This window comes from Rhinatrema bivittatum, chromosome 4, assembly GCF_901001135.1.
Source record: "Rhinatrema bivittatum chromosome 4, aRhiBiv1.1, whole genome shotgun sequence".
Lineage (NCBI taxonomy): Eukaryota > Metazoa > Chordata > Amphibia > Gymnophiona > Rhinatrematidae > Rhinatrema > Rhinatrema bivittatum.
Genome location: NC_042618.1, coordinates 293747128 through 293762329, shown reverse-complemented (window position 1 = coordinate 293762329; position 15202 = coordinate 293747128). Strand labels below are relative to the sequence as shown.

Below are 15202 nucleotides of genomic sequence, written 5' to 3'. Positions count from 1 at the left end.
GGGCGGTCAGATTAGCCTGCCTGCGGTTCGCCCACAGACTTCGAGACAAAGTGGTCAGAGTGATGTCTGACAACGCCACGACGGTGGCCTACATCAACCGGCAGGGCGGAACCAGAAGCCAACAGGTGTCCTTAGAAATAGACCCTCTGATGGCTTGGGTGGAAGCAAATCTCAAGGACATCTCCGCCGTCCACATCACCAGGAAGGACAACACCACCACGGCAGACTTCCTCAGCAGGGAAAGTCTAAACCCAGGAGAATGGAAGCTGTCACCCACAGCCTTCAAGATGATAGTGAATCGGTGGGGGACTCCAGACATGGATCTTCTAGCAAACAGATCCAACGCTCAAGTACCCAGATACTTCAGCCGCAGGCGGGTCCGCAGTCCCAGGGGATCGACGCCCTGGTACAGGCCTGGCCACCGGGGACCCTGCATATACGCCTTTCCACCGTGGCCCTTGCTGGGCGCAATCATCCACAAGATTCAGCGGCACAGGGGGCTAGTTCTTCTTGTGGCCGTGGACTGGCCAAGAAGACCCTGGTACGCAGACATGAGAAGACTCCTGGCAGGGAATCCACTACCCCTGCCTCCACACAGAGACCTGCTACAACAAGGTCCCATCCTCCACGAGGACCCAGCTCAATTCTCTCTTACGGTCTGGACATTGAGAGGGCCTGCCTGAGAAAGAGGGGATACTCGGGGGCAGTAATAGATACTCTCCTCCGAGCACGCAAGTTCTCCACATCTCTAACATACAGAAGGATCTGGAGAGACTTTGAGGCCTGGTGTGAAGACCACAATGTCAAACCACGTTCCTCTAAAGTTCCCGTGATCCTGGAATTCTTACAGAACGGACTACAGAAGGGTCTGTCCCTCAACTCAATCAAGGTACAGGTGGCCGCATTGTCATGCTACGGCTCCAGGAGTGAGGACGACAGCTTAGCCTCGCACCCAGATGTATCACGCTTCCTGAAAGGAGTCAAACACATTCGCCCACCTCTAAAGTGGCCAGTGCGCCTGTGGAACCTCAACCTCGTTTTGGAATTCCTAGCGGGATCCGCCTTCAGACCCCTCCGAGGCCTGTCCCTCCGTCTGTTAACCTTGAAGACGGTGTTCTTGCTGGCCGTGTGCTCGGCCCGCCGCATCTCAGAGCTACAGGCCCTGTCCTGCCGTGAGCCATTCCTCAGACTCACCCCGGGGACCATTCAACTACACACGGTTCCCTCCTTCCTCCCCAAAGTGGGCTCACACTTCCACCTTAACCAAACCATCTCACTACCTGCGATGGACGGCTTGAAGAAGTCGGAAGAAGCCCGTAGTCTGTGCCAGCTCGACATCGGCAGACTCCTATCCAGATATCTGGAAATGTCGGAACCAGTACAAAAGACTGACCACCTTTTCGTCCTTCACAGCAGGAAGAGGCAAGGGGAAGCGGCCTTGCGGGCAACCATTGCCCGCTGGATCAAGGCGGTCTACGTAGAAGTGGGAAAACCACCACCTCTACAGGTCAAGGCCCATTCCACCAGAGCCCAGGCGGTTTCCTGGGCAGAAACTAGAATGCTGTCACCTGCCGAGATCTGCAGGGCGGCAACGTGGTCCTCCATCCATACCTTCTCCAGATTCTGCCGTCTGGATGTTCAGGCTCGGGAGGACACAGCATTTGCAAGAGCAATCCTTAATGGACCACGGGCAGCCTCCCACCCAGTTCGGGAGTAGCTTTTATACATCCCATTGGTCCTGAGTCCATCTGCTACACGCTAGGAAATGGAGAAATTACTTACCTGATAATTTCGTTTTCCTTAGTTTTGACAGATGGACTCAGCAGCCCACCCTCGGCTGCCACTATACATGGTCCTTCAACGATTCAAGGGTAAGCCATGCTTTCATTTCCCTAGGGCATCCACTCTGCCGGGTGTCGACGCTTTCCTGTTGGGCACACTGGCGGTCTCCAGCTATAGTCAACCAACCAGTTCAAGTTAATCAAGTTAATCAAGTTTTTAACGTTCTAACAAAAGTTATCTAAGTTAATCATATTGTTAATCAATCAGTCAGTCACACATATAATCCACAATGCTTTTCAAGAAAGAATACTGAGGAGCTGCACTTCCTGCAGGGGTATATGTACTAGGGGCTGACTTCAGATTGAAATCTGATCCGTCTCCAACTGCTAACAGGAGTACACTATACCCATTGGTCCTGAGTCCATCTGTCTACACTAAGGAAAACGAAATAATCAGGTAAGTAATTTCTCCAATTTTCACCTTCTTATAAGTGTACTTAACAAGGACTTTTTTATGGATTTTTTTTTTTTTTATAGGGCATCACTGATGCTCTCAAGCTTCCTGATGAGGAGGATGAGTGGAGTGAATATGCCCCGAGAGAGGTTATTTCTAACTGGTCCCACTACGATGATGCAGAGAAGGAAATGTCCGCTGAGAGTGGGGAGTTGCAGAGAGGAGCAGACTTCAGTGTCCTCCTCAGCTCTGCAGGTAAGTAACCCTTTTTTCACTTTTTCTTCAGCTAGATCCTGTCACTCTTTGTCTTAGTACAGAATGGTATTCCTTGTAAGAGTTCTGTGGCGTGAAAGAACAGAGAATGGTGTGAACGCCTCCAGGAAATGCTCTTCAGCTATGTGAAATAGAATTAGCACAATACAATATTTTTTTCATTTCTGATTAAGACTTTGCATTGTCCTCACATACAAACTAAGCCACAAGTCTGCCAGCAGAGGACTGTCGCTGCAATGACTTAAATTATATTAGGTAGGAGGAAGGTGAGAATTATAAAATAGGGAAAAAAATCCTTAGATAAATGCAAAAGAAGGCACATGGTGCCCTAGCACTGGTTCTCACTGAGCTGGAGGCCTATAGGAACAGTAGAAAACTGCTGGGTTTAAAAATAAAACTGCTATTCAAAGCTCAAGGATAGCATATAGATAAACTACTTTGAGTTAGCCTCATTACATATTCTAAAACATTTATTTGCCCAAGCTCCATAGGATTCAATGAGGAAAACTTCAGCACACTAGTCCTATGGGAATTCTGCGCTACTGCAGAGTGCAGAATTCCCCTCCTGCGCAGCATCTTCGCAGAATTTGGTAGGTCCAGGCATGCAGCCAGGGGGGCCTCCACTCGCAACATGCATGAGCCTGCTACTTCTTTGCCATGAGTGCTCCTGGCACACTGGGCCCGTTTCATCTTCGCCGCTGTCCCGCTCACAGCGAAGAAGGAGCAGGCCCCAGTATGCCGCGCATGGATGCCGGACTGCTCACAGCGAAGAAGGAGCAAGCTCAAGCAGAGACAGTCAGAAGGAGCGGGCCCTGGCATGTCGTGAGCGGAGGCTGTCCCGTTCACGGTGAAGATGGAGCAGGCCTTGGTGAGGGTGCTTGTGTGAGTGCGTATGTATAAGACTGTGAGCCTGGGGGGTGAGAGAGAGCATGTGTTAGGATGCGAGAGTGTGGGTGTCAGAGAGAGGGAGCCTATGTAAGCAGATTGTGAAGGAGTGTGTATGTGTGTGAGATTGGGAGCTGGTGTGTATGTGAAAAAGGGATTCTGTGTATGTGAAGGCTCTTGTTTATGAGTTAGCCTATGTGAGGGTGTATGTGTAAGAAAGAGGGCCTTTGTGAAGGGATATGTGTGTGAGAGAGAGAGCGCCTGTGTGTAGGGGTTGAATGAGAGAGGGAGCCAGTGTACAGGGATGTGGGAGAGAGAGACATATGTAGCCTGAGTGAGGGTGTATGCTTGAGAGAGAAGGGAGCCTGTGTGGATGTGTGTGCAAGAGAGAGACAGGGAGCCGGTATAAGGGGTGTGTGTGTCTCTATGTGAGGGTGTGTGTCCATGAGAGAGAGTAGGGACCCTGTATGAGGGGATGTGTGAGCGAGAGAGAGGGAAGCCTGTGTCTGTGTGTGAGAGAAAGGTGGAGAGGCAGTATTGAGAGAGGGGTCAAACTCTGGGAATGGAAGGAATTGAGCCTAGAGGGGGAGGGGAAAGATAAGTTGGGGCCTTAGAGGGCAAAGTGAAAGGAGACTGGCCAGGGGAGTAGGGAGAGAGGATGGAAGAGACACTTTTTTACAGTGAACGTCTAGGGAAATTCTGCTCAAAACCTCTGAATCTTTAAGTAATAACTTTTCCCTGTACGTACCTGGATCAGTCCAGACTCCTGGGTTTTACCCCCCTTCTAGCAGATAGAGACAGAAGTTTACAAACAAAACTCCGCCTTATCTAGGCTGGTGCCACCTACAGTCTGGCAGTATTCTTCTGTCTGGAGAGGGTGCAAAACCTACAGTCTGAGCTGAGGCCTAGGGTATAGGTGTTTTTAAAAAAGAAAAAAAAAAAAAAGGAAAGGAAAAAGGGGAAATAGTTTTAGCTTAGTTCTCCGCACCGCAGAGGCTTGCCTGCAGATGGAATCTCTTGCCTCCCAGGGGGTTGCGAGGTCCTGAGGGGACCATCCCCCCTGGTTTCCGAGGCAGCTGATGTGTGGGGGATCCCCACTTACCAGCCCATCTTTGCAGCTGGGGGTGACACCGGGGAGCCCGGCTCACTCCCTCCAGCTGGCCCAGAACCCGAGGTACTGTCGGCATTTAAAATAAATAAATAAGAATTAGGAAGGTTTTTTCTTTGCCTGTGTGGCTGTCTTCTGCTCTGCTGCGGGGGGGGCCCAGCGCCGATTTCGCCGTCGGGGGAGTAGTTTAGTTTTGAATTTCTCCTGGGTAGCGCTCCTGTTCGCAGGGCTTGGAGCATGCCGCGCCGGTCGGCATGCAGAGCCTGCGGCTCCTCATTGGTGCGGCTGTCCCGCGATAGCCTCTGTTCCTCCTGCCTGTCGGGCGGCGAGGGGGGTCCTCGGGCTCCGTTCGACCTCGGAGCCGACAGCATAGCGCACCAGAGCTGCAGGGGGGCTGCCGATCAAGGTGGAAGGCCTGTTCCTGAGGAGCCCGGGAACGGGCGCCATTTTGGATTCCTCAACATCAGTTTTGGCGGGAATGGCCGCCATTTTGTTGCCTCGGGGGGCTGCGGGTTCCGAGTCGGGATCGGAACGGGGGGGAAGATGATCCCCCACCGCGTCTCGCCCCAGCACAGGGTCCCTGAAGGGGACGGTCATGCAGGGCACCGACCCTCGGTTCCCTGAGGGGGATGCAGAGGAGGGCTTTTCAGATTCTTCTTTTGGGTTGGAATTTGTCCTTTTGATGCACAGGGCATTCAAGGCCCGGCGCCTGGCAAGGAAGAGGTCCCACGATACCCCTCCTCGAACCCCCTTGGGGGGCGGGGGAAGCAAATTCGACCCGGCCTGGCCCCGGTGGGCGCGGACAGCATCCAACCTAGTCGTCCTAGGGTAGTCCAGGGGGACCCGGATTCTACCACGGACACGGATGGGCCGGATGAGAAGCCAGATGATCCGGATGGACCGTCCCAGCCCCGAGGGGGGTTGATGGGGACGGGGACTTGTTATCCACTGGTTCTCGGGGGACCCATGGAATGGAGGGGGATGACCCGAAAGTAGTTCGTCTATTTTGCAGGGACGAGCTGGGTCCCCTCATTCCAGAAATCGTGAAGGAGTTAAGCATCCCGGTACCACAGGAAGAGTCTCGGCTGGGGGCAACGGATCCGGTGGTATTGGGGTTACGGGGTACTCCCTCGGCCTTCCCATTACATTTTTCAGCATCCGATTTGTTCTTTAAAGAATGGGATACCCCTGAGTTAGGCCTCAAAGTGGCCAAGGCTATGGATAAGCTTTATCCCCTACCGGAAGATACCTTAGAGCTGTTGAGGATACCCAAGATTGATTCGGCAGTGGTGGCGGTCGCCAAAAAGACCACCATTCCGGTGACGGGGTACAGAGCTAAAGGATTTACAGGACCGGAAGCTGGAAATTCAACTCAAGAGAATATTCGAGGTTTCAGCCTTAGGCGTTCGGGCAGCAATTTACAGTAACTTTTCCTTGCACGCTGGTCTCCGCTGGGCGCAGCAGTTACTGGCCAACGAGTCTCTATCTCCCGAGGAAGCACGTCAGGTGGGTCGATTGGAGGCGGTGATTGCTTATAGTGCAGACGCCTTTTATGATCTGCTTCGTACCTCGGCCAGAACCATGGTTTCCGCAGTCTCTGCAAGGCGTCTGCTGTGGCTTCGTCATTGGTCGGCGGATGTGACATCGAAGGCCCGGTTAGGCTCGTTGCCCTTTAAGGGCAAGTTGTTGTTTGGCAAGGAATTGGAGGATCTTATTGAGTCCCTGGGTGAGAACAAGATGCATCGGTTGCCAGAGGACAGACCAAAGTCCAGGGGAGGTCAGACCTCTCGTTCTCGCTTTCGCGGCGGGCGCTGGCCTCAGACTTCTCGAGGATCGGTGTCCTCTTTTCGTCACAGTGCCAACAGACAGCAGTCTTATTCACAGTCCTTTCGCGGGCGCCGTTTCGGTCGTCAGGGAACCGGTCAGAATGTGCAGGGGGGCAAGCCTGCACAATGATATGCGGCCGGTCCATTCCTCCGTCCCAAAAATCGGGGGCAGGCTGAGTCCATTTTAGGGGGAATGGACCAGGATCACGTCGGATCAGTGGGTCTTAGATGTGAAGTTACGCATTCGATTTTTTTTTTTTGCCGGCCGCGCCCGTGTTTTCTGGTATCGCCTTGCGGGTTTTCAGACAAACGTCGGGCGATACGGGCAACTCTGGGCTGGCTCAAATTAGGCACAATTGTTCCTGTACCACGCATCGAGCTCCACAGGGGCCGTTATTCCATTTACTTCGTGGTGCCAAAAAAGGAAGGAACTTTTCGTCCTATCCTAGATCTAAAAAGGGTCAACCGCTGTCTGAGGATTCCGCGTTTTCGGATGGAGACCTTGCACTCCGTGATCGCGTTAGTCAGACGGGGAGTTTTTGGCATCTCTGGATCTCACGGAAGCGTATCTTCACATCAGCATATGAGCAGAGTACCAGCAGTTCCTTTGGTTTGCCGTGCTGGGACAGCATTTTCAGTTTCAGGCACTCCCGTTCGGCCTGGCGACAGCACCTCGGACCTTCACCAAGATTATGGTGGTGGTTGCCGCACAGCTCCGCAGGGAAGGTCTGCTGGTACATCAGTATCTGGACGATTGGCTGATTCGTGCCAAGTCGGAGCCGCTTAGTCGAGTGGCAGTGCAACGGGTACTTCAGTTGTTACACAATCTAGGTTGGATAGTTAATGTGTCCAAGAGTCTGCTAGTACTGTCGCAGTCGCTGGAGTTTTTGGGAGCTTTGTTCGACACCCGTCGGGGGATGGTGTCCCTGACGCAGGAGCGAATGTACAAATTACAGGCACAAGTTCGAAGATTGTTGGCCAAACAGGAAGCGATAGTCTGGGATTATTTACAAGTATTGGGATCAATGACATCCACGCTGGAGTTGGCTCCTTGGGCTTTTGCTCATATGCGGCCATTACAGTTCGCTTTGCTCTCCCGCTGGAACCCAGTTTCAGAAGAATTTCGTCTCCCGTTGCCATTGACCCAGGCCGCTCGGGACAGCCTGGATTGGTGGTTGTGTCCCAACAACTTGAATCGCGGAGTGCCTCTGGAGATACAGTCTTGGACGATAGTCACTACGGATGCCAGCCTATATGGCTGGGGAGCTGTCTGTCTGCGGAAATCGGTGCAGGGGCAATGGTCCCCGCAGGAGGCGTCTTGGTCCATCAGTTGCCTAGAGACCAGAGCAGTTCATTTAGCTCTGCAGGCTTTTCTCCCGCTAGTTCGCGGAAAGGCCATCAGGATCCTGTCAGACAATGCGACCACGGTGGCGTAAATCAATCGTCAAGGAGGAACCAGGAGTCAACCAGTTGCGGCCGAAGCTCGGCTTTTAATAGCATGGGCGGAGAAACATCTGGACAGCATAGCGGCCTCTCACATCCCGGGGTGGAGAATGTTCATGCAGATTTTCTCAGTCGCAATCGCCTGGACTTCGGAGAGTGGGAGCTCGAGGAAGAGGCGTATCGTCTCATTTGTCTTCGGTGGGGATCTCCTGCCTTCGATCTGATGGCAACTTACAAGAATGCGAAAGCTCTTCATTTCTTCGCTCGCCACAGGGAGACGGCAGCAGAGGGCGTGGATGCTGTAGCATTGCCGTGGCCGACGGATGTGCTTCTGTATGTTTCCTCCCTGGCCACTCATCGGCAGGGTGTTAAGGCGAATAGTCGCACCTGGCAAGAGTGGTGCTCGTCGCCCCAGAATGGCCTCGTCACCCGAGGTTTGCGGATCTACTGAATCTAGCGGTGGAGGAGCCCCTCCGCTTTCTGTATGTTCCGGATCTCCTACATCAGGGTCCCATTTGTTTTGACCAGGTAGACTGCTTCTGTCTAGCAGCATGGCTTTTGAGAGGAGAAGGCTGAAGGCCAGAGGTTATTCGGATGCAATGGTAGCCACTCTCTTACGGTCCCGCAAAGCTTCTACGTCTTTAGCTTATGTGCGGGTTTAGAGTGTGTTTGAGACATGGTGTTTGGCGCGTGACGTGGGACCTACTCACGCGTCCGTGCCAGAGGTCTTAAGATTTCTCCAGGGACAGCTTGGCAAAAGGTCTCTCGTGTAGTTCGATACGGGTTCAGGTAGCGGCTCTGGCGTCGTTGGCCCGGGCTGGTCCTCGAGGTGCCTTTGTCTTCGCATCCGGATGTAGTCTGATTTCTTCGGGGGGCTAAACATTTACGACCTCCGTTACGTAACCTTTGTCCTTCCTGGAATCTGAATTTGGTATTAAAGGCATTGTGCGGTGCTCCATTCGAGCCCCTTCGCAGATCTACCTTGAAAGATTTGACTCTGAAGGTGGTCTTCTTGGTAGCCATGGTATCGGCAAGGCGGGTTTCTGAGCTTCAAGCTCTGTCTTGTTGGGAGCCCTTTTTGTGAATATCGGATACGGGGGTGTCGCTTCGTACGGTTCCTTCATTTCTTCCGAAGTTGGTATCTGCCTTTCAATCAGATGGTCGAACTGCCTTCGTTTTCGGATTTGGATAGGGCGGATCCTTTGTCTAAGGATTTGCACAGATTGGATGTCCGGGCACTGTTGCATAACCTGGAAGTTACGAATGCTTTCCGAGTATCAGACCATTTGTTTGTGCTTTGGAGTGGACCTCGTAGGGGTAATGCTGCTTCTAAGACTACGATTGCTCGTTTGTTGAAGGAGGCTATCTGTTCTGCGTATCTGATGCAGGGTAAAGCTTTCCCAATGGGTCTCAAGGCGCATTCTACGCGTTCCCAGGCCGCGTCCTGGGCGGAGTGCCACCATATATCCCCAGAGGAGATTTGTAGGGCAGCGTCATGGAAGTCCTTATATACATTCGCCAGACATTATCGCCTAGTTAAGACTCCAGGCAGCGGGGATTTTGGTGCAGGGGTGCTCAGAGGGGGACTCTTTGGATCCCATCCCATTTGAGGCAGCTCTGGTACATCCCAGGAGTCTGGACTGATCCGGGTACGTACAGGAAAAAGAAAATTAGGTCTTACCTTTTGATAATTTTCGTTCCTGTAGTACCACGGATCAGTCCAGAGTCCCGCCCATTTACTCTGCAATGACGTAGGAGGGTCCATGCTGTTTATTTCTCTCATGCTCTGCTCATTCTTCTACATCCTGTTATCGTTGGCTCAGGTTCCCATTTGGGGGTTGTTGAGCCGGTTACTGTTAGGTTATTGTATATAGTTAGTTTGGTGTGTTATTTGGGTTTCATCCTGCTTTGACATTAAGTAATACTGCCAGACTGTAGGTGGCACCAGCCTAGATAAGGCGGAGTTTTGTTTGTAAACTTCTGTCTCCATCTGCTAGAGGTGGGGCAAAACCCAGGAGTCTGGACTGATCCGTGGTACTACAGGAACGAAAATTATCAAAGGTAAGACCTAATTTTCTTTTTTCTGTATTACATTTTAAATTAATGATTTAAAGGCTATCATGTATATTGTTTTATTTTGACCAATATAAAAGTATGCAGAATAAGAAAATTATTCCTTACCTACTAATTTTCGTTCCTGTTGTACCACGGATCAGTCCAGACAGTGGGCCATGTCCCCCCTCCAGCAGATGGAGCCAGAGAAAAACTCAAAAGGTGGCCTCCCATAATTTATTTACATATGAGATAAAATTATAATGTTAACCAATTAGGAAAATATTATGTAAGCAAACTCATTGGTGTGTAAATTAGAGGTGGTGACTTATTTATCTATCAACAACTTTCTTTCTGAGACTACTTCTGAATTGCCTTGCTGGTAATTACACTCTCCTGGAATATTCCAATATAGATCTTTCTTTTTTTAGCTGCTGGTATTGTGTTTATTTTACAGCCCACAACAGGGTTTACCACCAGGGATGCCAATCTCATACCTGCTGGTGAAATTTGGCTGCCTTGCTGGGGGAGGCTATCTTGGAACATAAATGCCCCAGCAAAATAGGATGTATGCTTGCATGCACGTAAATACATATGTGCGTATAAGTTACCAGTTATGCATGAACATTTAAAGATATGTGCATATTTATGCTCAAATATAAAACATATGCACATACTTTTGTGGTTATTGATAAATATGCTTTAGATGCTATCAGATGCATCCACTCAGATTCTAAAACAGTAAATCTGCATGGACCACTATATGTACAAATACAGGGCTGCACAGCGTTCTTTGAAAGTTATCCTCTAAATCTGTATGCCTGATTTAAAAGATAGAAAGCTAGGTAACTTTTTTGTGTGTGCAGCTTATTTAATAAAATAGAAAGCTAGTAATATTCTTTAGTATTTGTACCTGATTTAAAAGAGAAAGCTAGGTAATTTTCTTGAGCGTGTTTGCTTGATTTAAAAAAGCCACGTAACATTTTAGTATGTGCCTGATTTAAAAAAAAGAAAAACACAAAGCTGGCCATCCTTGGTCTTCTCATTCATTTTCAATTTTATATTTGTGTTTTTGATTTTGTATTCTGATGTCATGTCTTGTACCTGTCCTTGATTCTATTTATTTCTGAGCATTTCTCCAAAATGTCAAGATTATTTTGTATTCTAATTTCAGTTATGTGAACGTAAGTTAATTTGATATCATCTGCACAATAAGTATACTTTCTATTCTACCATCCAAATTGTTAATTAAAATACTGACAATTTCAGGACCAAGGACAATCAACTGCTGGATCCCCATTTGATATTCAGTTCTCTGGACTGTCATTTAGCCTATTAGTAGTAATGCTTTGAGTCTACTATTTTATCCAGTTGTAAACTCACTTAACCAAAATACAGTCTTGTTCATATGTTGTTAGTTTTTGATAAATGTATAATGTGATATAGAATCAACAATCTTACTGAAATAAATAGCAAAGATTTTTTTTTTCTGACGGCAGGTGATTCCTTTACTCAGTTCCGACTGGCTGAGGAGAAAGAGTGGGAAATAGGATATTCTTCTAATAAACAGGTAAGACACAACTATCTGATCTCAATGATAAGAAAAATATGGTTTCAAAAAGAAGCTTATTGGTTAATTTGTTTTGATAGAGACAGTGGTTGTTTTAAGATATTTGGCATTCCTGCTTCTTACAGTTCTTCCAACATTCTTCCCTCACCCACTTGCAAAATGGAATGCAAGAGAGCTGCATCTTGTGTTTGGAGCAGACTGAAGTCCTTAAAGTCCATACACATTTTTGTTCCTGTTTGTACCCCAGATCAATCCAGATGAGAGGGTTTATCCATCCCTACCAGCAGATGGAGGCAGAGAATAAAACTTTGAGGCACTGCTACATAACTGAGTGCCACCTGCAGTCCCTCAGTATTTCTCTGTCTCCAGCCTTCTCGGGGTCGGCTGAGTGCTGAATTTCAGCAGTGGGACCAGCGGCAAGTGCGATCGCAGAGGCTTTGTTTATTTTTAGGCCTGACCGTGTGTGCAGGCCCGACCGCCCTGACATGCCGGCTTCCATGCAGTGCGGCAAACTTTGCTGCAGCTGCGGTTTGAGGCAAGCTCGCCTCAATATTGCCTCGTTTTGCCGCGAATGTGCCTTTGGGAGAGGGGATCTGGGACCTCGGGACCCCTGGGGAATGTCTCAGATTCTACTAGGAAGTCCTCTGGGCTTAAATGGAAGAGATGTGCCCTGTGGAGTGAGCAGAAGGCCCTAGATCCTTTCTCCTTCTCCACATAAAAACATTTACATTTCTCTGAATCTGGTCTCAAGACCAATTCAGTAGGAGTTTATCTTGGTACAACTGATGCTTATCACTGATAGACCTATCTCTGTACAGCCATTGGTTGTCCAGTTTATGTAGGGCCTGCTTCATTGGAAGCCTCCCATATGGCCCCAGCTGTAGACTTGGGTCCTCAGTATGGCTTTGTCCTAGTTGATACAAGCTACCTTTGAGCCACTGTGTTCCTGTGACCTGAAACATATGACCTGGAAGGTCATATTTTTGGTGGTGGTCATTTCAGCACACAGGGTAAGTGAGCTTTAGGCTCTAGTAACTTATTCACCTTGTACAAGGTTTTTTCACGATAGGGTGGTTTCTGCAAAACCATCCTAAGTTCTTTCCTATCGTGTTTATCAAAATTCCACCTTAATCAGTCAGTCATCCTTCCAACATTTTAATCCCAGGCACATGTCCACCAAAGTGAACAAGTACTGCACTGTTTGGACTTAGAGAACATCTTGGCCTTCTATCTGGAGCAAACTGAAGCCCACAGAAAGTCAACCCTGCTTTTTGTTTCTTTGGACACCAACAACCTAGGGATTGTTGTTGCCAAACAGACTTTATCCAGTTGGCTAGCAGATTGCATTTCTTGCTGTTATGCCCAGGTGGGCCTTAAGCTGGTGTGCCATGTCAAGGCTCACTCTGTTCGAGCCCTGGCAGCATCAGTAGCTCATCTATGATTGGTCTCCGTGGAGGAGATCTGTAAATCAATGACATGGAGTTCTCTCCACACATTCACATCTCATTACCGTTTGGACAGGGATGGTCGATGCAACAGTAGGTTTGGTCAATCTGTCCTGTGTACTTTGCTTACAGTGTAGGTCTATTGTTTTTGTTCCAGGATGCTCCTCATGCATAAGATATAAAAGAAAAAAAGATTTATTACCAACAAAAATAGTTTCCTGTCGTGTAGCCAGATGGACTCAGAACAAGTGGGGTATAGTGTGCTCGTGCTAGCAGTTGGAGACGGATCTGACGTCAGCACAGGTACATATACCCTCACAGGAAGTGAAGCTCTTCAGTAATTTCCGTCTCCAAAGCAGTTTGGAGAGCCTGCACGCTCGCTGAGCGTGTTTCCAATCTACTTTCTATTTTCTACTTCTACTTACTAAACTTCTACAGAATATAGAGCCCCGCACTCCTGCGGTGATACCATTCGGTCCCTCCCCCAGTTGAGTTTCCCGATGTGATTTCCGTGGTCCCTCGGAGGTTTAGGCCTCGGTCCGGTGGCCGAATCGCAGCAGGGACCAAGCCCCCGAGCAGGAAAGGCTTGGGTTGAGCTAAGAGGCGCCTCGGTCCCGGCGTGGACTTGGGAGGCAGCGGGTGCATTCCTCAAGCGCGGCGGTGAAAGTATTTCCCCTCTCCTCCCGCAGCCGGAGACTGCCCGGGTTTCAGCCGGGAAGCGCCGAGGATCAGGTAAGGCGCACAACTTTTACTTTGGTCTCCAAAGTTCGAGGATCGGCGGCGTTGCCTGTAGGAGGCACGCCGCGGAGGTCACCATTTTGTTGGCCCTGTTCAGGTATTGAGCGCATATTGTGTTTAGCGTATATTGCTGACCGCATATTATTGAGCGCATATTGTATTAAGCGTATATAGCGGCTGCTTACTATTGAGCGCATATTGTATTGAGCACATATTATATTCAGTGCTTGTTGTATTAAGCGCATATTGCTGCCGCATATTATTCAGCGCATATTCTTCAGAGCGCAATGGAACAATCGAATGCCCCGGTGTCCCCAGCGGTGGCGCCTCCTGATTCCGGCGTGAAAGCTCTCGGCCTCTGCTCAGCATGCCAGCGAGGAGCGACGCACAGCGAGGAGCCAGACTCCCTTTGTGCCCAATGTGAGGAGGCAGTGGGAACCTTGGGCCAGGACCAGTCTCAACCGAGGTTTGTTGACAGTTCCCCAGGGGCCACCCCGGATCTCGCAGGCAGTCTCGAACAACCTGGAATCCCGGGGGACTTGGTATCCCGGCGGCTTAGGACCGCCTCCATTTCCTGGGTGGATCTCTTTAAGGGGATCCATGCCTTTGTGCAGATGCAATCAGCTTCCCGTCCAGGCCCTGCTGTTACTGTGGCGGCTGCTCCAGCGGACCCTGCCCCTGGACCTTCGCGCCCTTATCGTGGGCGAGCGCACCCGCCTCCGGGCAGTCCGGTTCAGGCGGACCCTGATGTCTCAGAGACTGAATCAGAACCCTCCGAGGAGGGGGGAACTTCCCTCGGGGATGGAGCCATATCGAACCATGAGGCGGTTCTTTCCCAAGGAAGATCTCTCCGACCTAATATCTCAGTCCCTGGCGGAGTTGGATATTACAGGCCCCAGCACTACGGTGCCATCTACACAGAACCCTCTGCTGGAAGGTCTTCGTCTTACAGCCCGCCATTTTCCCTTCTTGCAAGCCGCACAGCAACTGATAGATCTGGAATGGGCTGCACCAGTGGCCTCATTCAAAGGGGGTCTGGGCCTGATAGGCATGTACCCCCTGGATCCGGCAATCAAGGAGATGCTGGCGTGCCCTCAGGTGGACGCCTTGATTAGCGCGGTGGTCAAGCGCACTACCATTCCAGTTGAGGGGGGGGGGGCGGCCCTCAAGGAACCTCACGACCGGCGACTGGACGCCATCCTGAAACAGATATTTGAGGTGGCAGCTCTGTCTTTGCGAATTGCAACCTGCTGCACAGTGGTGACTCGTTCCTGTTTGTCACAGGTCAGGAACAATGCTCCGGCAGCAGACATGGAGTCCGCTCTCTCGTTCCTCACGGATGCTGCATCCGACCTCGCCCATACAACAGCCAAAGGGATCTCATCTTCTGTGGCTGCCAGGAGGCAGTTCTGGATACGGTACTGGTCAGCGGATGCTCCTTCAAAGACACGCCTCACCAGAATGCCCTTTAGGGGGTCTTTCCTGTTCGGCAGCGACCTTGATAAATTGGTCAGCACATGGGGTGCCTCTCCTATACCTCGACTGCCGGAAGACAGGTTCAAAAGGAACCAGCTTGCCTTTCCAAGGCCTTCCAGAGGCAGAAGCTCCCAACGCTTCCTTCCCTATA

General features: G+C 50.2%; 1 protein-coding gene across 2 annotated transcripts in view; it reads left to right on the top strand.

The window, feature by feature from the left end:
* Positions 1-15202, top strand: part of AVEN (apoptosis and caspase activation inhibitor) — a 63031-nt gene that overhangs the window by 8193 nt on the left and 39636 nt on the right. For both annotated transcript variants that reach the window (XM_029600196.1, XM_029600195.1), the window contains exons 2-3: positions 2319-2490; positions 11322-11392. In XM_029600196.1, the coding sequence (XP_029456056.1) occupies positions 2319-2490; positions 11322-11392 (243 nt within the window). The remainder of the gene's footprint in view (positions 1-2318; positions 2491-11321; positions 11393-15202) is intronic.